The sequence below is a fragment of the Cyclopterus lumpus genome, chromosome 1, assembly GCF_009769545.1.
Source record: "Cyclopterus lumpus isolate fCycLum1 chromosome 1, fCycLum1.pri, whole genome shotgun sequence".
Classification (NCBI taxonomy): Eukaryota; Metazoa; Chordata; class Actinopteri; order Perciformes; family Cyclopteridae; genus Cyclopterus; species Cyclopterus lumpus.
In genome coordinates this window covers 12,324,378-12,348,637 of record NC_046966.1, presented here as the reverse complement: position 1 = coordinate 12,348,637, position 24,260 = coordinate 12,324,378, and the positions used below count along the sequence as shown (strand labels likewise).

Sequence of the window (24,260 nt, the reverse complement as noted above, 5' to 3'; positions counted from 1 at the left end):
GGAACACTTGGCTAATTGGCTTTTAACAGTAAGCACAAGGGTGCTGTTCATATGTCAGCATGAGACTAATCTTTTATTGTCCACAAAGTTAAAAAGAAAATATTTCATATACCATAGTGACTGACTATACTAGTTTCTCAATATTAAATGAATCCCTGTCCACAAGTTCATACAGTCAGGGCTGCATTTGTCTTATTTTCCTCTTAACATGAATTTATACAGATTTGAAATGATGCACTCAATATGCGGTTGAAGTCTGTTTCCTCGTACTTTTATGACAAATTAAGCAGATACAAAAGTCTGGAGATTATTCAAAATGTTGAGTTTGCTTTTGGTAGCTGGTCCAGTGAACTCTCAGCATGAGGACCAAAGAGGCCTCAATGCAAGTGAATGAGGCCATTAAAAGGCTGACGAAGAACACAAACCTATCAGGCAGATAGCAGAAACATTAGGATTCATAAACATAAAAGGAATGTACTGGCAAGCTCAGCAACACCAAAAGGCCCGGCAGACATGTAAAGTAGACGTAGCAGAATTATTTCCTTTGTGAAAAACACTTCATAACGTCAATACTGAGGTTAAATAATACTCTGGAGGAGAGAGGTGTGTCTTTGTTAAAGTCTACATGATGACCCAACAAGAGCTTCTCAAATCCATTGTGGTCATGTAAATACGTAACATTTGAAAAAGTGTGTCATCGTCCAAATACTTATGGCCCGACTGGTTTGAGAGCAGCCTTCCCCAGTGTTTCTGTACTCTTGTAGACTCAGTTGCCCCTTGGCCTCCTCAGTATTAACCATGACAATCAATTGTGTTTTATTCAAATTAAACATTTGTATTTATAATGTGCTGCATTGTCAAATAAAGACAAGTGTTGTATTGCCATAGGTCAGAAGTCCTGCGAGTTGGTGCAACTCAAAGCCTCGTAGATCCATGGTGTAGATTACATATCCGCACCATGGATCTCATTACTGTCCTACAGACTCAGTGGGAAAGTTGTTGTTTTACAAGAATTACATTTGTAAAGACGAGCATGAGGTGAGGAAATAATAACTGGAAAACCCAACGTTTTAGAAGAGGATGTTATACATTTATTATTGAACCAGCTTTTGAAATCCAAAAGAAGGGGTAAGGGATTAAAAAAATCATTGCACTACTTAATAAAGTATTACTAGTAATTACTCTCATACAAAATGTACAAATGTTTGTTAAAAATGTCATTATTGTCATAACAGGCCTTCAAATGATTTTGGTTACAGATATAATACATAATGAAACTACTATGACACCATTTTAATTATAGTTTCATAGTTTAAAAGGAAAAATATTCAAACAACCCAACAGCTTGCATGGACAAGATTAGCAAAATAAATTGATACGCATTAATCATACTGATGCCGCCATTTTCTGAAAAGACATAAATAGTGGGACTGAGGTAATTGCCATTGTACCGAGCAACAACAAAAAGAACTGTCCAACATAAAACAATCCCAAGACACAAAATGGACGCATATGGACACAAATATGACCTTTTACCCCAAAGAAAGAAAAAAAAAGATGACTGAAAATATAATTCCCCTCAATTCCCATGGATACAACACTGAAGGAGAGTTTCATAAAACTATGCTCTCCCTGGTTCTCCACTGATTCACGGTTCTTTTGCTTTTTCTGGGAAACAAAACTCCGGTTTGAACCAACGTATTCGTTTGATGTGGCAAGACAAGTTGGAGCTGCAGAAAATTCAGTTTTGTAAATGCTTCTCAGATGCAAGACTGTGCAGGTGCCTGGCTGAACTTTCCAAAACAAACTTGTGTCTAAGCATCTCTACCAGGCCTATGTTAGGCTGCCATCTTGAAACAAAACACCACGTGTGATCAATAGCTAGAATTCCATTCGAAGGCGTAGGTGTAGGTGTGTGTAGGTGCGTGAGGTGAACATCTCTTGAGTTACATTATCACATTCTGACAGTGGCCTGATAGAGATTAAAGTATCATTAAGAAACTGATGTTGGGGGGGGGGGAGAATAAAGGAATTTACATATTGGGATACTGTAGGTACTGGAAGTCAATGCGGAGTACACGTATGTTTTTAATGCATTCAATATTTGAACACGAATGGGCTGTGGGAAAACTAATCAGTGGTTTGTTCAGAATAAAAAAAAGAGCCCGTAGGTCTTATATCTATGTATTAAAGTGCTGAAGTGTCACATCCACCGTCTGGTGAAGCAGTAGATTAACTGTGACCTTTAAAGTCTCTTCAAACTTCTTCCCTGTCGATGCCTCATTCCCATGAGAAAGCTAGTAAACTGAGCATGTATGAATGTTTTGGTGACATTTTGAATGAATGTTCTGCATTCACCGTATCAGCTCTGTAAAATCCAACTGAATTCACATAATTCGCCTTGGGGAGAGCCTAGTGGATATGTTGAGAAAAAAGATAAATAATCCTGATTCGTTTCCTTTAGGTAAGAACATACTGTATCACAAAAAAATGGCTTTCAAAAGCCGCTAGCTTTAACTCATTTAAGACAAGAAAAATGGGCAGACATGGAGTGATGGAGTCAAAGTTGTAGAGCGTGTTAATGATGTGTGGCTTAGAAAAAAGAAGAAAAAAAAGAAACATGATAAGAAAGCACTTTTAAACTTCAATGGAGATTTTCCTGGTCCTACACCTTGATTTTAGACTCAGATTTTTGAACAAATCTTGGCTATAAATGTTAACCTCCAGAGTGTCTAATCTTTCTAAAATAGAGTGGAAAGAAACAGGATCAAGTAAGTCAATGCACTGTACCACATGAACTGTATAAATACCACAGGAGAAGTAACACACACACCCCCACACACACACACACACACAAACCCACGTATAGAGAAAATAGTCTATTTTTCGCTGTTCTAGCTTTGACACAGTATTTTTGTTTCGCCCCACACAGACTGCTCTCACGCCGAGGAATGCAGGACCACATACAAGAAATCAAATATACTTATACTCTTCAAATGCAATTATAAGGAGTCTAGTAGAAATTAGCCAAGATGTGAATGCTTAATTATAACCAGAAAAATAACAATTAAATTACCATAATCTTTGGACTGCCAATTCAACTATAACAATGTTTTTTTCAAAAGAAGTCTTTTTTTCTGTCCAGGGCTCATTCGTAAAAACAAAATACACATATATAAATGTCCACCTGTACATGTTACTGTGTGTATGCGTTTCAAAGGCCATTCATAGTAAAGGAGTAACCATGAGCAGAAGGCGGAGTAGGAGGGGTGTAAAAGTCCAAAACAGAAGGCAGAGGAAGTTCAGCGATAAAGTGAGCGAGAGTTAGTAGAAAGTTGCTGATCCCAGGTGAGAATTACTGTTCAGTGTCCAGGGGGACAAAGAGTGAAGGAAGCAGGAGCACTGGTCCCAGTTATGTGGCAGAACGTGTGAGAGAAAGGTATGATAACAGGAGAAAAGTTCAGATTGGTTGGTGCATTCAAAAGAGAGTCAGGGATTTGAGAGTTTTGGGAGTTGGTCACTCTGAATCCCGCTGGACCTCAGAGGCGTCGGCTCGACAGATAGGACAAGTTCGGTTAGCCTGGAAGGGATAAAAATAGGAGTGAGAATTGCTCCACAGAAGGTATGAGGACAGGAGTTGATGGTACAATTTCCATCTTTTGATTGAACTGTCAACTTATTGTTCTGTTAGCTAAGCGTCTCTTTACTGTCAGATAGCTAGCTTGTTAGTTCAAAGTGCTCTTTTCTCCCTTCAATTACTAAATGAAGAGATGTACAATTCTGAAAACCTAATACCAGGGTTAATAAACGCCCCGGGACTAGGATAATGAAAGCAAGCGCAGAGAGTTATTGTAATAGACTAGAGGCAGCGTGTTCTGGCTGGCTAGCATGTTAGCGGTTTGCTCATCTACGGTAGTTTGCCAATAGTCTTGTGAGAAGTCACTGCTTTCCAGCTTGCAGAATAAAAAAATGTTGCAAGAAAACATGGTTGAATGTCATTGTGCCACTTTCTGGTTTAACCAGGCTTTAAAAAAAGAAGGTGCAGTGGAAAACAGTTAATACATTCAAGTTATCTAATTAGCGGAGTGTTTTTACTCACCTTAAGCCACTTGTCTACACACTTGGCGTGAAACTCGTGATTACAGGGCAAGACCCTGAGGAGCTGGCGAGACTCAAAGTCACACATACATACCACACACCTGTAAGACAAAGCAAGGTTGTTACTATTTAAAACATGTTGAACAAAATCATACCACCTCAAACCTATACCAATCACAAGAAGAATTTCTCACAACACATAGATTTTTGAAGGCAGAAAGGTACTGACAGTGTTTGTTCAGATTGATGGTTGTTGGAGTTGAATCTGTATGATGGGAGCTGTTCAATATCGGCCTTAGTTAGACCACGAGGCTTGGCCTCCCCAAGACGTTCTGCAAGGTTCAGCAGGGCCTGAAGGTTTCACACACACAAATGCAAAGTTTAGAAGTTTGCAATAGAAAAAATATTAAAAGCAGTTAGACAACTGATATCTCCCTTCCAGGTTTAAGGACTAAGAACAAATGTGCATACATGAGCAGTTTGTCCTACCTCGTAGTTCTCAACCTCTCCGTCGTCCACATCCAGCTCTAGATTTATAGTGGGAGCCACATTTGGAGGCACGGGAAGCATAGACCTGTATGTGATGGAAGACACGGTACACTAGATTTAGTAGACTGCATTTGTTACGCGTCTCAAACACTCAAATCTACTGCAAATATCCCTGTGTAGTTCCAACATAAACTTGAGAACGTTAGAAACACTTACAGGAAGTAAGGCAGGAAGCTGGGGTGGTAGGGTGATGGGGGTACAGCCTGCTGAGAGCGGTAACGCCGGCTTGTGAATCGGCGAGGCATAAAGTGGGGATAGGGCTGTGAAAGATGGGACAAAGAAAAGAAAATAATTAATTTCTCGAAGCATAAATGCTGGTAATATGATAGACTATAATCCAAACAAATGTGTCCATGGTCATGAATGTACTCACCACTGTAAAGAGCTCATGCGACAGGGGATCATGGTGCGAGAGGAACTGGAGTGGTGTGGAGGGTGGCAGGGTGGAGGGAGGCTGGTGGTGATGGTGGTGGTGGTGATGGTGGGCGTAGCTGAAGCCTCCACCTACTGAAAGCTGCTCTCCCAGAATATCAACCTCATTTTCGATCCTCTGTAAAGGCTGTAAAGAAACACGCTATATTATCGATCATGATAAATGGAGTGTTATGATGGGACAATAACTTGGCCAAAGATGTTTACTGGGGGTTGTTCATTAGCTGGTACTGTTTTTTAAGTCTATATAAATTGACTAATATTAAACTACAACTTCAAACATTATGCATACCAAAGTCATTCTGTTGCTATTTTTAGCACAGAATGATGAGTTCATATAAATAAATACCAGATAAACCATGAATCATAAATCATTCACGTACCGATCGTGGCTGTTGCGTCTGGAAAGGCAGGAACTGTCCGGGTGTGGGGAGGTGGGCCGGGTGGTGAGAGAGGTGGGGTGGATGGGGAAGCAGGAACTGAGGGTCACTGGACAGCAGCGAGGGAAAGGCATAGGGCACTGGCAAATGTTGCATTGAACAAGCCTGTAGCATCTAGAGAAGGGGTGAATAAGAAGAGACGTTATAAATGCTTGTTCTTCCCCATTGTGATTGTAATGTGCCAAGTCTTGCCACAAGGTGGCAGCCAGGGCCTGAAAGAACAAAACAAAAATGCTCTGCAGGTCTTTCCCATATTTTTTTTCCCTTTTTGTGCGCTTTGCATTGTCTTTAGTTGATTCATAAGGGAGAGGTTGCACAGCACAAAGTGTACTTTCTTATGAACAATCAAACCCACACACGCCTACAAAATGCACACTGCTGTGTTCTTCTCACCGGGTGGTAGTGTTGTCCGGTGCTGAAGACCACACTGCAGGCGGGGACTTGTTGTTGTGAGGAACAGGTAGGGGGAAGGTGCTGGCCACTACACATAGGTGCTGCCAGACTGTGAGGAGGAACTGGGGACACTGTGTAGGATACTGGTACACTGCCCTGCTGCAGCTGGGGAGAAAAACACACTACAGTTAATACGCAGCCACTCACTCAGGCCATGTCCACACTACTACGTTTCCACTTAAAAACGCATATCTTTTGCTACATTTACAGCAAGCGTCCACACTAGGCCAGAGTTTTAGGAATTTAGCCACCAGCAGAGCTACAAAAAGTGTGAAAAAACGGACAACGAAACCGAAAGGAAATGTGTTGACCAAATGTATTGACCCATAATCTAGTTAACTTTAATTTGTAGTCACACACACAGTTTCCAAGTGATCCAACACGTACATTTAAAGTATGTTTTAGGCTAACCTGTTCATGCAAGTCCATGACCATGGCTCCTTGCTGCTGTTGCGTTGCATGATGCTGTTGCGGATGATGCTGCTGCGGATGATGATGGTGAAGGTGATGATGGTGGGCAGCTGGGTGCAGTAGTCGTGGCGACAAGGTGGGAGGATGGAACGCTCGGGGCTCCTCCAAACCTGTCCCGACACCTCCAGCTGTAAGGGGCGGACCATAGACGCTAGGTGTGTGTGTTGGGTACGTCTGGTGTGTTGAGGGATGGGGGTTGTGGTGGTAGTTTTCATCCTGGTGCTCCGATGGCGACATTCGAGGTGCAGGGCCTTGGGTGGAGGGGTGGTGATGGGGAGGCATGTGACGGGTGGGTCTGGCGAGACGGCCACGCTGGCGCCTTGCTGGCGGGCTAGAGGTATAGGGAAAGAGGGACAGTTTTACATTTAGGTGTCTCGTTTAACTAAACTCAGTTGCAGACATTAAGAAATCAACTTACCTGCGTCTGTGCCGAGCAGGAGTGAGGCATCTCTCCTGATAGTGCGTGTGGGGGTGTGGGGGTCTTCGACTTGGGGGTCCTGACTCCCAGGGGCGGATGGGGGGAGACAGGGTGGATGGTGGGGGGGCTGATGAGGTCAGCTGTTCCAAGACAGACTGACTGGACAGCCTCTGGCGCTTTGGACTGGGGCTTTCCTCACTCTGCAGAGGGGAGGGGTGGAACATGGAGGGAAAAAAAGGAAAAGAAGAGAGTGTTGTGGTTAGTGACCCATAGCACTCAAATCAATTTCACGATGCTTAACAGTCCTCCAATCCATACTACTGCATGGACACTAAGTTCCTTTGTGACTCATGGCATTTCCTGTATCATCCAGAGTGTGTGCGCCTATATCCATATTGCATATTACACCACCAGCGCTCTGAGGCCCTGAGGGTACAAAGTCACTTCCTCTTGGAGTGAAGAAATGCAAATGAAAGGAAATTCTCACAAGCCCATGTACGAGTCATACATACACACCCTCAACTGAGAGCTCAACAAATAGAAGTCGGTGATACACAGAAAGGCCGCGACATGCATATCTGAACATGTTGTCAGAGATTTAGACTAAGGAGTTATCATAAAATCTGTTTCAATCCGATCAACTTTTCTGTGAGTCACTTCACTTACAGTCAAACAGTGACTCTCACACAGGCAAGAACACACACGCTCATGTGGCCGTTCTTAGTCACTCTCCCTAACACAGACCTTAGCTATGCACTGAGGAACACACAGGTTCTTGAAGACACACACACCATTACTCCCCCCCCCCTCCACTTGATCCCTGCTTCCAGCTCCGCTCTTTGTGGGAGAGACACATTGTTAAAGTGTGATAAAAATGACTCAGCGGCTGTGACTTTTAAAACACACATCCAGAGATACACATACACAGCTCAGCAACCTTGAGAGCAGTGTGATAGCTAACAGGAAACAGCTGGAGAGCAGGCTGCAGAAACAGTTATGGAAACGCCTGCAGACAAGTGCAAATTCACACATGGGCAGCTGCCACTGTTTGAGTTCTACAACCTATGAAGAACAATACCTTTTGAAGCTCTTTAGAGCAAGAGGTTGCAGTTCTAACAAAGCTGAACACATGTGTGAACAATATTTTGACTGTAGGGCCGAAACACACTGTACACTAACGGCTCTATCACTCACAAGCACTGGATGTGACCTGAGCTTGACCAGCTTATGGGAAAGAAACGGTAACAATGACTTCATTTTGTCTTGAGCAGAGAGGACTGTGTGATAGGAGAGGGAAAGAAGGATGGATAATGGAAATAGAAGTGGAGATAGAATGAGTGCATAAGACAGATGAAAGCGATGAGCAGCTTGGTGGAGCCTCAGGGCACACCAGACCCTTAATGACAAAACATATTTGGGTCGTATGGGTTACGCACCATGAATTTCAGTTTGTCCGTCTGTGTCTGCTTGTATTTTTACATGCCGTGTAAATTACCATGGCTGAGAGTTTGTGTCTAACATGACTGGTGCATCAGTCAAGTCTGTCCCAGCCCTTTCAAAGCGTACATCTTAATGCATCCTTACCCGGCCTTCCCATAGTTTGAAATAAATTTCCCTGGATACTGTTCTCTCTGGAAGTAATGGTATTCGTTCTTTGACAGCCAGCTTTTTAATTGTGCGGTGGCATAGGGGTTGGAATGACCCAGGCAGTGTCGGATGAGTCCTCCCTGAATTCAAATTTAAAAAATGTCAGCCAATATGTATGGGGTAGGATTTTCCCTATAAATGAAGATCTCTCAAAGGCTACATAATTAACATCAGACACAAAAGGTACTTTGTAATGTTCCAACACAATTAGGTTGTCTTATATTTCAGAAGACCTCTGCACATTAGATGAAATGCACATGGCCCTATATATATTCCTTTTGGTAAATGAAACAAAGTAATCAAATGCATTATTAAGGAAAGCTATGTTAGCTTGTTATTGGATCAAAAGTGACATGGAAGGCACAGTATATCTATGCCCATTTCTATACATGCTTGAGGGCACCAGTGATCCACCCCCACTCCCAAACCGCTCCTCTAAACACCACCCTCCTTCTTTCCGACACCCCACAACCTCTGCACCAGCCTAGCCCCAACACCAACACTCTAGGGACATCTACTGTGCCCATTTTCATGTCTAAGCCAGTTTCCTCCATCCCAAGTCTGACATATTCCGTCCTCACACCCACACACCCCACCCTCCTCAACAACCTCCTCCCATCCCCCCCTTTCCTTCCATCAGATAAGCTGTACCCCCCCTTCCTCTTGCTCCCTCCCTCCCTCCTTTTCCTCTGTCTGTCCTTTCTGGTCCTGTCCTGAGACCCGGCCTAAAATCTGACGGGACACAACAAGAAGTTCTTAGACAGAATACACACTCGGTCTTAACACATGCAGACTATTGCCCATTAGTATGAAAGTTTGATGGGCCTGTCTACCCGCGTTAGTGGGAGGAGAGCGGTGTCAGACAAAGGAGTGGATGTGCGCTCAAGCAATATGCCTTAACGTGGCCTTAAATTCTAAAAGTGTTTTCTTGTGAACTTATATATACACACACACACACACACACACACACACACTTCTGGTCCAAACATGTTTGCAGTAAAGCCAGAATAATGGAAAAGAAAAAAACATGCTGACTCTCAACACACAAACAGACACACAGTGATTCCCAGCACAGCCAAAAAACATTGTGAACTGCTCTATGGCTGATACTACAGCACATTTGGCTGCGCTCACAGTGTGGCGCACACACACACACACACACATATAGGTTGTGCATGTATCTACTCAGGGACACACACCCAGTAACTGAGGCCAGCAGCTGTTGTAGCTTTGCTGTCAATGCTGGGAACCAAAATAAAGAGAGGCCCACAGAGTGAATGCAAATACTCACCTAAGACATACAACTGAGCCCAAGTTTCCTTTTTCCAGCTTTCATGCCCTAGAAACTGTGCCTGAATGTGCACACTGAGCAAATATGGTCATTTGCCTTTACATATTCATTCATATTTGCAGACATGCTTCCACTGACACTCAAACACTTCTCCCTCCCCCACTTATTTTCTTTCCATCAACAAGATTTCAAAGCCCATTTTGTTTCCTCTGCCACTGTTCCTCCCTTCCTCCCCCTCCCTCAGTCCTTCTCCTCCTTCCCTCACTCCAACCAAGTCCCACAGCTGGAGCTGAAATCATTAGCAATACCCCCTCCCTGTTTTCGGCCTCCCCTCCCTCCCTTCCTCCTTTCCCTCCAAGCTTTCTGCAACACCTTCCGCAGCATCCTGCCTCCCCTCTTCTCCTTCACTGTTTTTTGCTTCGTCTGCTGCTTTTCAAAAACAGGCCTTCGCTTGTGACGATGACTATCATTTACTGAAGTACACATGTACACTTTAAATTAGGCTTATATGAACTACATGAATGTGTTTCTATAATACTGCCATCATTGACATGGCAATATTGACTGAGATGATTAGTTGAAAGATTTAATATGTACATTTTCTTCCCATATGAATTAAAGTTTATAGTTTCTGAAAAAGAATAAATGCCCTCAGTGGAAATAAAAAAACATGTTTTGTGTAGACAATGTATGAAGGACACACGGCAGTATCATTCAGTTATCAGCTGATGGAACAGGTCATCAGCTAAATAGTTAAGCATGGTCAGCTCCTACAATGTCTTTTTAATCAAATTAAAAGAAAGAGAAACAAAAAGAAAATGTGTGGCGCATTGTGAGCACAATTGCCCGTAAGGAATGTGCTTCGACAACAAACAAGCACACTTTACATTTCGCCACCCTGCAGCAAGCTCTCTAAACTTGTATAATGGTTCAAATGAATACTGTATAAATATACTTTAGCATTTGTAAAGCAGAGTTGAGTTTTCCACACCGTTTGAGTTTCTCAAGGAGGTACTACTGGCCAGAAAGTGCAACACACTGATAAGCATCAAGTGTTTCTCTGAGCTTAAGCTTCAGCTAAATTCAACTAAATGATCCCATATTCAGCCCAAATGCTATTTCATGTGCTGTTGTTTTTTTTTTTTGTTTTTTTTTTAAATAGATGAGACATAATTGGTTTCATTAAAATACATTTCTCTTTTACTTTATAGCGCTAAAGTTGCCTAAAAATATATATATATATTTAAAAAAGGCGTGAACCTAATTTGGTGAATCTAATTTGTGGATCAGATTGTTAGCCTTTATAATGTATTGGAAAGCTGAGTTTAGCAGCAGTGTTTAATGCATCTGTAGTGCACTCATGTACTTGGTACTAGACAAAATGTTATTAAAATCGTAATTTTTTTTTAACCGTGGACTTTCCATACCACAATGAGTCAAAGGCATAGGTTACTAGAGTTAGTCCTTGACCACGGCAGCACCAAAACCAAAATAATTCCAGTGAGGTTTTCTGGCTACAACTCAGCCTCCAACCCTTTTAGACTATGAATTTACTGTGGGAGCACACGACTCACACATTGCACTCTGCATATACATTGTGTTCACACACACACACACACACACACACACACACACACACACACACCCTTCCCAGCCTGGGGGTGTGTGTATGTGTGTGTGTGTGTGTGTTTCAGTCCTTCACTCAGCTCCCAGCTGAGAGAAAGTATAATCTAATATTGGATCACATGATCTCAATCAGGCTGCACAATAGTGTACTTCTGAAATACATCAATATATTTATTATGTTGCATCATGTAGGTTACCTTATCACTCTCCTCTCCATATGCATGATCGGGGTGGCAGAGGTAGGATCCACCAGAAGCGCCTACACAGAGAAGATAAAAGAAGAATACAAGGTCATACAGTGAGACAGCATATGCATTAAGTCGGTTTATTTCGTACACTGCACATTCATATGTTTTACTTGCTCAGGGATCCTAGCTGTTCAACATTTAATAAGCAACCCATCTAAATGTGTTTGTCAAATACATCAAGATATTAAAAGAAATGTTTAATAACCATTTCCACAAAAACTATTATTTTAACCCTAACCCCAATAATTGCTGAAAGTGTGATGTTCACACAGTCAACAATTAAATCAAATTAATGATAAATTGTTTATGCAATTCCATTTAAACCAAACGACGATGTGTATCTGCATATTTACACTCAAAGTATTGGACTACAATGAGTTTAGGTGTGTGTGTTATTTTACAATATGATATCCAAATTTTGATAATACCTTTTGTTGAAATTGATAGACTGTGGGGAGACTCCTATTAATCTACACAGTACCGTTAATCCTTTTGTTGTTATTGTTTGTATGAAAGTAGTATTTAATACACAGCAGCAAAAAAAACAATGACAACATGTTTGTGAGAAGGGGTACTGACCATGTGTACAGCACAAAAGTGACAAAACACATGACACACACACACACACACACACACACACACACACACACACACACACACACACAGTAATCCTGGATTAGTGAAGCTGATGATACCACCGCTTGCATCATGGCTAAGACCTTTACTCCTTTGTTTTGCCACAATCCTTTCATCTTTTTATTGTCTTTTCTATTCATTCTGGGTTTTGTTTTTCCCTTTGTCATGGGCATGTGTTTAGCTGGGGACGTCCTCACCACAGATGGTGGCAGTGGTATACCAAGGGTAAGCACTTCCAAGGGCACTCCAGACAAGTCTACCTTTACGATAGATATGAAGAGAGCTAAACTAGAAGGGAATAGATGCAATAAGGCTTTTCCAAAAGAGCTTTTTTTTTTTAACCCCTCGGCTGTCGTTTGTAGAATCGTTCCTGCTCACAGCCTCTTTCTTTGAAGAAAAGCTGTGATTGACAACAAAAAAGAGAGAGGGGGGAGAAAGAGAAAGAAGAGAAAGACAGTGAGGTTTTCACAACTGAATACCTCAATTCTTAATAAATAAAAAAAAGCATTTCCTCTCCAATCCTTAGAAAATGAATGGATTGAAAAGGCCGAGTTAAATAAAGCTTACATTAGAGTGGTGAAAACCATCTAAAAAGGGCTATTTTCACCAAGTTGATTTGGGACGAAGTGCTGGTGAAGCATTCATGGCACTCACCGGCTGTTTAGCACTTTTCTGTACGACACTCATTCACAATAGGCAAAAATCTAGCTCCCTCCCTGAAAATGGTCTCACTTGCAAATTGTCAGAGACCGGTAAATTGAGTCAGAGACGAGTCATTCAGTCGGAGTCACTCTATAGAGCACAACACAGAGGCTACAGAACAGGTTTAAGATGCGTCGATGACATAATGTTGACTGTTGGACTAACAGACTGCACACAGCACAGTACGCACAGTTTAGTTTCTACAAAAAGGGCCTCAAGGAAACCTGAACAATAGGATAGCGTTATAAATTGCAATGTGTGTGGAAACAATCATTTCTTCTCCTGCATCTAGGACATTTTAGAAAATGCTAAAAGGGGCTATTTCATGAATAGTATAAACTTTACATTTTTTTATTACACACAGTCTCGTCAAGGTAGATACTTGAGAAGTATGAACACACATAATCAATGTCAATTCCCTGTCAATGTTACAAATGTTGGTGGGGACATGGTAAAAAGAGTCAAAGAACGAGGATGGATGGAAAAGAGAGTTCAATAAAAACACTAATAACTGTCAATTTGAAACTATGTGATTTAATAAAGGAAGACCTGCACTTAAAGTAAAGAAAAGGCCAATCCAAAATAGACATGTGTAACCGTAAACCATTATAACCCTCACAACAAGCTTTTCATTTACAGTAACTATTGTAAGAGTAGTCACATGTATTGTTACTAGCCACTACATTGGGCTCCATAGTGGAGAAGAAAACTAGCCTTGGAGGTGTGCACATGCTTTAAGCAGACTGCTTTGAGCTCAAAGGTTTACCCAGTAAATTGTAAAATTGGAATGAGACAATGTCCATCATAGAAAGGGGTGCGATTGTGAGCAGGACATTCTTTTTGCTGTATTAACCAGACAAAATAACATGTTTTGACTTAACTAGTAAAAACAAAAGAGCACTACTTAACAAGTCTCACATAATTAGCACACCACCATCTTGACTGAAAAAAAGAGTAATCCTGTACTGATGTGACAAAGTTACATGTGGTATAAAAGTGGAGCACGATACAAATGTATAAAAAGTGAATGCTGAAGTAAATATGAAGTAGTCAATCAATTAGTTTAAGTGAATTAACTACTGTATGTTTACAGACCACAAAAAAAAAATCCTATTTTCACACCCTCTCAATGACTGCAGAAAACTACAATTGACTTCAGATGTCTTGAAAAGTTAAGATGATAATGGAGGTACAGTTCCATGATACCCATGTCCCATCTAAAGCCTGTAGATAAAAAGAGGATGCTTTGTAAGGAGGGTGAAAGACAAGGCCAGCGCAACACCGATGGGAGGTGAGGATGAAGGGGGAGGGTAGTGGGGTGGAGGAGCGAAACAACCAGGGAAGAATATGTGGCGAACAAGAATAAAGCAAAGTGGCGTTACAGAAGAAGAGGACAACGATGTAAATGTACATGAAAGGAGGAAACAGAGATGGGAAAAGATAAAGAGTGGAGGGAAAGACAATGTAAGGAAGACGACTGGAGGTGGAGACAGCAGTCAGAGAGAGAGAGGGAGCAGGGTGGGGGTTGTGGCTTCCCCTCTTGACTGCTATTGATTTTCTGTAAGCCTCAGAGTGCATCAGCTATTTCTATCCATTTCCTCCACCTCTCCCTCCCTTCCTCATCCCTCACTCTCCCATCTGCACTCAGCACAGACACTCTTACACATCCTCCTCCTCCTCCTCACACTCTCCATCACCATTCCTCCCTGCCACCGATCTATTTCCCTATCTGCCAGCTTGTCTCACTCCCATATATTCCCACTTCTTTATCTCGCAGCGTCCACATTTCCATATCGCACCATCTCGCCCCATGATCTCCCTCACCCTCTCTGTGGCAGACGTTCTCTATTAAACTTCCCTTCTCATGTCAAAAGAGAAAAACACTGGGGAAAGTGGGTGAAAAGAATAAGTGGTAGGATAGATAAGCTGATAGATAAGTGACAGGCTTACTACAACAACAAAAAACACCAGCTGAACAGTAACAAATTGGAAAATGGACGGCAACATTGTCGACTGCTGCAGAACTTGTACCAATTTACATACAGAAATACAATTTCAGCCAGGCATATATGTGTAACATGCGCACACACAATGCTCCTTCTGAACACATGTCACAGCACACTTCACACCCTAGTGTAAAGCGAAGTTGAGTAACAAGCTGGCATACGGGTTTAAAATAGGCGTGCATGCAACGTCTGCCCACCCATTACCTGCCTAACACTGCTTCACACAGACCTGATGGCAAGCTTGAATGTGTGTGCGTGCATTTAGAAATGGTACTGATTTTACCTCTCTCCCACTTCATTGTCCTCCCCCATCTATTTATTGTTCCTTCCTCCTCATTATCTTTCTCATTATCTCCCTATGATCTGTTACTGCTGTAGTCCGCGAGGTTGCTCCTCAATCCTGCTCAAGTCTTAAAACTGCTTTAGAACGAAGAAAATAAATGCAATACTGTGTGTGTATGCATGTATAAAAATATCCTTCCATGAACAACCAACTGGCTTGATTCACATAGCACTGCAAAAACACATCATGTGCATTTGTTATTCTGAAGGAAAGTAGAGAGTTTACAAGAGACTATGTGAGCTATAGTTACCCAGAGACCCTTTCTGGGTAGCCATCAATTTATATAATTTGTGGTTTTAACTCGTTTACACATAACCGCATACATACATACATAGCCAAATATTCTTTCTTAGTCACTACTGCAAAACAAAAATAATTTTTCATTCAAATATATGTTTTGCTTATTCTGTAAGTATGCATACGTTTCTTACGATTCTGTTCCAGGCCCACCCAAGGAGCAACTACACACACACGGCAAAACCTGGGAATTTAAAAACAACAAAAGACATATTGTCAGCATGTTCTAAAAACTGCAACATTTAAAAGCAAGTTTTCTTGCTATTTGTCTACAAAGTCAACTTAACCTCAATCAACATCCACAGACCTGCCGTGGGGTATTCAGTCCACAAACATGTGCATTGCCAGCTTACTTTGCATAACGGTTAAAACATAGGCCGAAAGAAAACAACAAGAGGGTTGGCTGTAGCTCATGGGGGAGAGTCGTTGTCCCGCAACCACAAGGTACCCGGTTCTCTCCCCATAGTTGCATGGGTCCCCACTGGGGGATTAATAAAAGTGTACACTATTATTATTATAATAATAATAATAATAATAATAATAATAATAATAATAATAAGGTGGAAACAGGGAAGGACGCACACACAGTTTATGTTGAAATTCAGAAAAAATACAAAAATGAAAAGAAACAAACTGTCGAGACAGATATTGCAACAAAAGCAACTGGAGTTCAAAATGCAAGTGTGAGCGAGTAAAGCTTTGTTTACGTAGCGCGAGCTTCCACAGACGAGTTTCGAGCGTAAACGGAGGCGTTTACGTTCCACGCGCTGCATTATTCCCCGAAAAGCCAAAGGGCGTACAAACAAAATTAACTGAGGACTCAAAAAGACAACGGGTGTACATAGATATGCCTCGAGACTGTAGGTGTAACCAGCAAAAAGCATTACGTCAACCTCCACAATTACAAGGAGGGATTGTAATTATCCGTTAACTCATATCTCAAATTCATGTACTACATTAATGCATTTGTACATGCCCTGTAAAAAGTTATATATTACATGCATTATAAAGAAACAAAGATTGAATACCCTGTAAACAATTAAAGATTTTTAGAGTTTAGAGTTGGCTGGAAAACTATATACTTTAATGACGGTTTTTAAGACCATCTGTTACCAAAGCATTTCAAATGGAATTTGCCTTCTTTGTATAATCACTAGACATGTAAATAGAGCTTTATTTTCTGTGAACTATTAGTTACAGTCATGTGATCGTGCGCCAAGTTACAAAAACTCAGAGGTGCACAACCAAGCATCTTTGGTGATTATATAATTTACTACAGTGAGTATAAACTAAGCTTAAGAAATTGTATAATTGTTAGCATCTGTGGCTGCCTGGTGAAAACTGAACAGTCTTTAAGTTCAATTCTAAACTTGATGAAAGGAGTTCAGGGCAGTCCTGCCACCGATAATATAAAGTCCAGTTCGAGAGCTGTGAAATAGCTGCAAAATCTTCAGAACTCCAGACATTGGAAACAATTTGCACCCATGTCACAATTGGGCCACATCCATTGGGATATACCCAGTTACATCAACAGGGATAGGAGCCTAACATGCATGAAGCAGGAGTAAACAATCCTCAAAATAAATTAATGCATGCATTTCTGACAGATCATTTCCCTACACTCAGAAACGTACTGCCTGTGGTCCAAACACCGATGCCACCCTCTGCCGTGCCTCCTTCTGCTCCCAGACGCTCTCTTTTCCAGTTCAGTTTTGCACTGACTGACCCCCCTCTTGTATTCTCCCTATATTGACCATCCCTCTCCCACTCCCTTTAGAAGTACATCTTTTTTGTCAAGCCAGATCAGAGCCCATCCATTGGGTTTAAAGCTAATTTGAGGTCACCGTCCTCTACCCCCAGGATCTTCTCTTGCTTACCAACGTGACTGCTTTGTTGTTTATTTGGAGTGACAGAGTAGCAGGGAACCCCTGCTACTTGGTTGATCCAAGTGAAAGAGTTTCTCTTCAAACTGGAGGGGGTTGCCTGGGAGACAAGACAAAGGAAAGTAAAAAAAATAAAATAAAAAAAACCCAGAAACAGAGTGCATGTTTCCACCTCTGTTGCTGGCACAACAATGGAGTGGAGGGGTAGAGTGGCACTAGTGTCTGCCCCTCTGCTGCTTTGGACAATCCATTAAAACGATCCCTCCATTAGACGAATGGGAGGGAGGAGGCCAGAGAAAATGGACCGGAGGGGTACATAAAGGGTTGACTGATCCAAAGGGGAGGGAGAAATGAATGTGGCTAAGAGACGACAGGTTGTGACAGAGGTGGGTAAGGATAGGATAGCAACTGTTACAGTGGATGATTTATCCACATCGACCAATTTGGCAGCAGTTTTAAGCATTTGGTGGGAACTTAAGCTTAAGTGCTTCTACATTCTCTGTGCTTGAGTGTAAATTTTGAACAGGTGGACTCTCTCTTTACCTCATTAGACATGTTAACTTCCTAAAAATGGTAAGCAAAGTCGTGTAAATACTAAATGAGATAGAATGTGAAAAAGATAATAGGCAAAAATGTGAGCACTACAATCTGTATATAACAGGCATGAAAGAACAGGGCACAAAGAAGCCAGAAATTTTAGAATGGACTACTACAGAGAGAAGAGGGGGGTTTGAAGAGTAAAGGATATCATTAGCGTTCATGCCGAACGCAGGTGACTAGCAGAAGAAGAATGGACTAAGCATCTCTCCCAACAAGCAGGGCCCATTCTGGAAATGGAAAGTGTGTCTAATAAAAAAGGTGTGTAGTGTTGGGGAAAGGTCTATGGGGTCAGATCAGTCTCAATAATTGCAAATGCACACAGAGAGACATACAAACACAAGATTTACAAATGCGCACAGAAGGATTTACAAATAAATTAGACTCACAAATGCATGCAGAACGACGTGTCTGTTTATTTATTTGTCAATCGCACTGCATTTGTTTGTGGATTCTTCACGTGTGTGTGGATTTATGAGACTCCCCTGCCGTGGCTAGATCCGCAAATGCGTTTTTTCAACATAGGCCTAGCTGTAGCCAATCAGAACACACACACACACACACACACACACACACACACACACACACACACACACACACACACACACACACACACACACACACACACACACACACACACACACACACACACACACACACACACACACACACACACACACACACACACACACACACACACACACACACACACACACACACACACACACACACACACACACACACACACACACACACACACACACACACACACACACACACACACACACACACACACACACACACACACACACACACACACACACACACACACACACACACACACACACACACACACACACACACACACACACACACACACACACACACACACACACACACACACACACACACACACACACACACACACACACACACACACACACACACACACACACACACACACCTAATTGAAATGAATCCAGATAATGAGTGAGTGTCTGGAATCTCTAGCCAGTGCCTACCCCTCTAGATCGAAATACTATAGTCATTCTACCCATTGATTGGCACTATCCTACATGTCATTGCCACGCTATTATGACAGAGTATGGGTCGTAGGTCACAGCAGACTGATAAATTCCGCAGAAGACTACTTCACTGCCATTGGCCGTTTATTTATTTGCTTTTTACCTTCCTGATCTCCCTTTCTTGCACAATTATATAAACAGAGAGCTTCATGATTTCCCTCAAAGTTTTCACCCATACAAAGGTGTCCCAATACACAGTTGCTCAGTCTCTGGTGTACATGGATGAGGCACTTTTTGTGACAGTACAGACAAAAACATGAGCACTGTAAATCTGGATTTTGGACTGGTAAAATATTGTTGTGTACATTAAATTACATTTATTTCAATGTGTCGTTGAATTATGTGCCCAAAACCAAAACCTGTAGTGACTAAGTTACAAAACAAGTTGCTTACTGAGCAAAATAACTGGGTGTATGTTGAAGTTATCATGTAGGTTGTCTGCTCATCAAAATTAAGCTCACAAATAATCCAAACTGTACTAAATGTAAAACAGAATACTGTTGGTACATACCTTCATGTTTTCTGGGAACCCCCTAAATATACCCCCCAAATGTTTGTTTAAAATACTGTTTCTTTGGGCAATAAACCTTGTCTATGTCAATAAAAGGTTAATCAACAAAAAACAAATATGTGTTATGATTTGTACATAACATGCAAAGAAATAACAAAAAAATGTCTTTATGCTTTTCATAACCAATAAAGAAATATTCCCCAAAGCACCACAGAAGAAAACTACCAACAATTCATTTTTCTAACCTGAGAAGCCTGTTAATAAAAGCTTTCCCATAGCCTTGCTGCATGTGAAACTCTAGCTGTGATGTTTCTATCTTGTTTGGTTCACTGCACTCTGCGAGTGGCCTCAAATGTATTCTCCATCCAACACCACAATTCACACTCTGTACATTTTACATTGCAATAAAGCACAGATATCAGAGCGTGGTTTACCCAGATAGACTGGTAGAGAACCCCCAATCTGAAACAGAATATGCCCATCCAGCTGTAAGGCAACGGTTTGTATCTTTACAAATACATTTTTCTTATAATACATTTAAGACTTCCCCATGTCATTGAGGCAAATTTCCATGATCATACATTCTCTAAAGTCTGTTTATAGATACAACACAAAAATAAAACATTACCCCACGAAGAGAATAATGTAACATAACTGATCTGCTCAAACATGTAGGTATTGTTTAACCAATGTAGATTTACCAACCCTTTTCCAAAACTTATCGAAGCCTGGAAATTGCCATTTTAACATGTCGTGACTTTTCCAGGTTTTTCAGGACCGTACAAACCCTGCTTTCTATAGGGGCCATGACCATCCTTTTTCATAGAACACAAGTTATATTTTGTCGTTTTTGTTTTTCTCTTGTCCAAAGTGGTGACCGTGAAGATTTACAGTATTATGATTTTAGTATGTGGATGCAAACAGCTATACAGAAATGTCCCTACAGAAATATATGAGGTGTGCCTGTTTTCTCAATTACAGGTTGCAGCGAAGATCTCCTTGGTTATCTTGCCATCATTATGTACATGTGCCTAGTTGAGAGAAAGACTAGCCTGTTCACACTGTAAGGCCTGTTTCCTAGTTACATCAATATTTGTGTAGTTTACTCAAAGGACATGTCACATTGTCTTAAGAAAAACGGTCTGGGTAACTAACTACTCACAGCAGTTCAATAAGCTTGAGTCCACACCACAGACTCGACTGCTGCTCTTCCTTTACCTACTGTATGTGCGAGCAGTGCACCACATCCATACTGCAGCTCTGTTGCAAGCACATACAACACCCCGTCTTAGAATACAACAAATGTGTTCACACATGCAGACGCTCCTGTCATGGCAACCCCAGGACAGACCGCTGCTCTCAACTTGCCTCTGAAAACATCCCCCAGGGCATTTCACACCGCGACATCTATCTCTTCAACATGGTATGTAGAGGCAAAAGTCGAGTAAAACGTCTGATTAATTTACCTCCATCGGTCGAGGCTACACTGCCACATACGTAGTCAGTTACAATGACAAGTGGGGACATTTAACGTTACCTTCCGCCGGGATGCGGTGCGCTCCAGGAACCGAAGACAGCCTGTGAATGCCGGGGGAGGCGTTACTTCCCGGGGCTCGCGGCTGGTTCTCCGGGACGTTGACGTGAGGTCCAAGTGGTGCGCAACCGGCACCGTGTTGCTGTGGATGTAGTTGCTGCTGCTGGTGGTGCTGGTGGTGCTGCTGCTGCTGCTGCTGGTGGTGGTGGTGGTGGAGATGGTGGTTAGATCCCATGACTCCACTGCCGGTAATTCCATTGCCATTCCCACCACCGTACTGCTGGTAATATCCAGACCGAGAACGCGAGCGAGTCCTTGGGGGCTCCATGGCCATTTGGTGGGGGTGAAGTGGATGGAAGAGAAAAGAGGAGGACGCGACTGGCGACTGCGGCGGAGAGCCGTTGGTGGATCCGGGCTGTGCAAAGCCCCTCGCGCCGCTCTGGCTGTAACTATAGCCCAGTCCTCTGCCCCCCTCCGCGCCCCCGTACTCTGTTCGCTCCGCCGACTCCGCCGCCCCCGCCTCGTCGAATAAATCAGCCCCTTTAGGGACAGGCTCCGGGGTGGAGGGCAGCCGGGGGCAAACTCTAGGCTCCTGAGTCGTTGGCTGTCCAGTGGCTGCGATTGGCATTTCCTTTCGGGGGATTTCCTCTTTTTCTCCTGAGTTTTCCTCTCGTTTTCTCTCACAAGAAGGAGCTTTTAGTCGCTGTTTATGAAGACAAAGTTGGGGTTAAACTGAGCTCTTTGTTGCTGTGTTCGCACAAACACTTATGGATAAAGAGCCGCTACTTATCCGACGATAAAACAAACATTTGTGTTCCAACTTTGAAGCAACGCTCTCACACTTCCCTCAAGTTTGTCTAAGTAACGTTACTAAACCCAGCGAGAAACGGGTTCAGCAACTAACGTAACGTCAAACAACGTCGTCTGTTCCAAACAACGTCCACATTGTCGCGTCTCAACTAATCACCACTGCGACCGGGTGTCGGCAACTGAGGTGTAAACCGATACGGAGCCTCTTCCACTGGGTAGTAACGTCCGACCCCCGTGGTTCACGTTTAGCTCACAACAACCGAGCAGTGAGTCCCGGCTCGCTAGCTCGGGAGGCTAACGCGGAGGGGAAATGCTAACGCTGGTGCGCACATTACGATTATTCTAACCGTACAACAACAGGCTTAGCACACCCGGTGGCTTTCTCATAGCTTATGTAATCCCCGAACTAAGTTTAACGCAACTTTGTCAACTTTAAGAGCCATTTAAACTTGTTTAGCCAGTATGCGTAATGTCGTTTACCAGCGTTAGCTTGGCAAGCTCAATCAACCCCTCCTCCTCCTCCGACCAACACATAGGAAGAAAAAAAAAAACGTCGCTAGCCACCCACGCCTCGAATCCCTTTAAATTGCTTGATTAATAGTAACCAAACAAAAAAAGGCTTCAAAGAAACTTATTCGTGATAGATTTCATTGAGTTAGGGTGACCCGGTGACGCTTTCCCAGCTGGAAAGGGGCGAACAGCAAAGCGCAAAAAAAGTGGTCAACCTAAAATTACAAAGAAAGAACCACGGCTAAATTTAACACGATCTTAAGGAATGACCCCGCCTCTGAGTCTGCCATTGAAAGACGGTCTAATTTCCCAGAATGAGTAGTTATTTGTACAATACCTTACCTGCAATGTGCTCTCCTCGACTACTCCTGACTCGAATCTGTCGATAATATGGTGAGCCCAGCCTGTGAGTGTTTGCTGTATGCCAATGTGTGCGTGTTCGCTTGGTGTCAGCGTGAAATGTGACAGACCGTCAACGCTCAAGTCGGATTTCACCAGGCGTGCCCAATCGATACCAGATTTAAACAAAGTGTTTGTAGTTGATTTTAGCATACAGCTCTCCCACACATTCGCCGGGATGAAAATAACACGGAACTATATTTGAAAGTGTTTTTACGGTTATTTTGCGTTCACTTTATTTCAGAACCACGAGTTTCCTCGGCGATATGAATTCGTCGAGGATCGGTAATCGACTATAGCTCCTGGTAAATCAGAAGCTGCGGATAGCAGAGAGGCAGGCTAAAAGGGGCTTTAAATTATTTATTTACAAATACCAAGGCTACCCATTGCAGCTGTTTCTTCTGGAGCTGAAAGTTCGCATTAAAAATAAGTATTTGCTGTGTTAGCGAACATTTGCGTACCATTTTACAGTAGCTAAAAAACCACAACGCAGATAGAGAGAAAGGAAATAAACAGTGACGAACAGAAAATAGGTTTATTCACCCCACGTCTAAAATAAATTGGCCTAATTAAATATTCACCATCTAGGCTAAACGAGACGAGCGAGCCTGCTTGTGTGACCCTCTGCTTGCCTTGCGAGTCACATTGTTCACGGATAGAACAAGTTTGTGCATGTGTCCTCATCCTTCACTCGTCAGTTGAGCTCCGTATGCTCTTATGGTAAAACGTGGCAATTTCTCATAGTTTCATAGCAATGAGTGAGGCGAGAGAGAATACTTGTATGTTATGTTGTGTCAAAATCAGGATATGGGCATCATATTTAATATCTCTGACATAAACTAGTGTAAATGATGACTCCAGATTTTCTATGCATCGTCTACGTGCGTGAGGGGTGTGATGGATAGCATGTGAAGGATGCATGATCTCAGTCTGTATGTCATCTCTCCCGTTCTCACACACACACACACACACACACACACACACACACACACACACACACACACATCTAAACTCATCCCAGTCCATCTCACCTGCCATACTATATTCCCTTGGTCTTGTTCTCTCATTTCACACACACACTCAAACCCAAACCCAACCCATCAACACTCGTCCTAATACACACATACACACGCACTCACAGACACGCAAGCAACACACACATTCTCTCCTCATTACACTCCCTTTCCCTACTTTGATGATATGCAAATATCCCTCCCCCCACACCCCCCCCCCACCCACACCCCTCCCGCAAGCGGCAAGCCTACACACACACG

At 42.4% G+C, this 24,260-nt stretch overlaps 1 protein-coding gene across 1 annotated transcript; it reads right to left on the bottom strand.

The window, feature by feature from the left end:
- Positions 1-1,068: 1,068 nt before the first annotated feature.
- rnf38 (ring finger protein 38) lies at positions 1,069-23,047 on the bottom strand. Its single transcript, XM_034537706.1, has 13 exons — positions 22,930-23,047; positions 21,271-21,970; positions 11,623-11,684; positions 6,862-7,061; positions 6,384-6,774; positions 5,913-6,077; positions 5,463-5,633; positions 5,021-5,206; positions 4,804-4,907; positions 4,588-4,672; positions 4,328-4,449; positions 4,100-4,199; positions 1,069-3,580 (listed from the first exon to the last, which is right to left on the bottom strand). The coding sequence occupies exons 2-13, from the start codon at positions 21,893-21,895 to the stop codon at positions 3,518-3,520; spliced, it is 2,274 nt and encodes a 757-aa protein (XP_034393597.1). The 5' UTR covers positions 21,896-21,970; positions 22,930-23,047; the 3' UTR covers positions 1,069-3,517.
- Positions 23,048-24,260: the final 1,213 nt, after the last annotated feature.

Coding starts and splice junctions, on each gene's coding strand:
- rnf38 (XM_034537706.1), bottom strand. CDS start 21,895: ATGCCAATCGCAGCCACTGGACAGCCAACGACTCAGGAGCCTAGAGTT. Junction 6,775..6,861: donor CCTGCTCGGCACAGACGCAG/GTAAGTTGATTT, acceptor CTATACCTCTAG/CCCGCCAGCAAGGCGCCAGC. Junction 5,634..5,912: donor CCGGACAACACTACCACCCG/GTGAGAAGAACA, acceptor CCCCTTCTCTAG/ATGCTACAGGCTTGTTCAAT.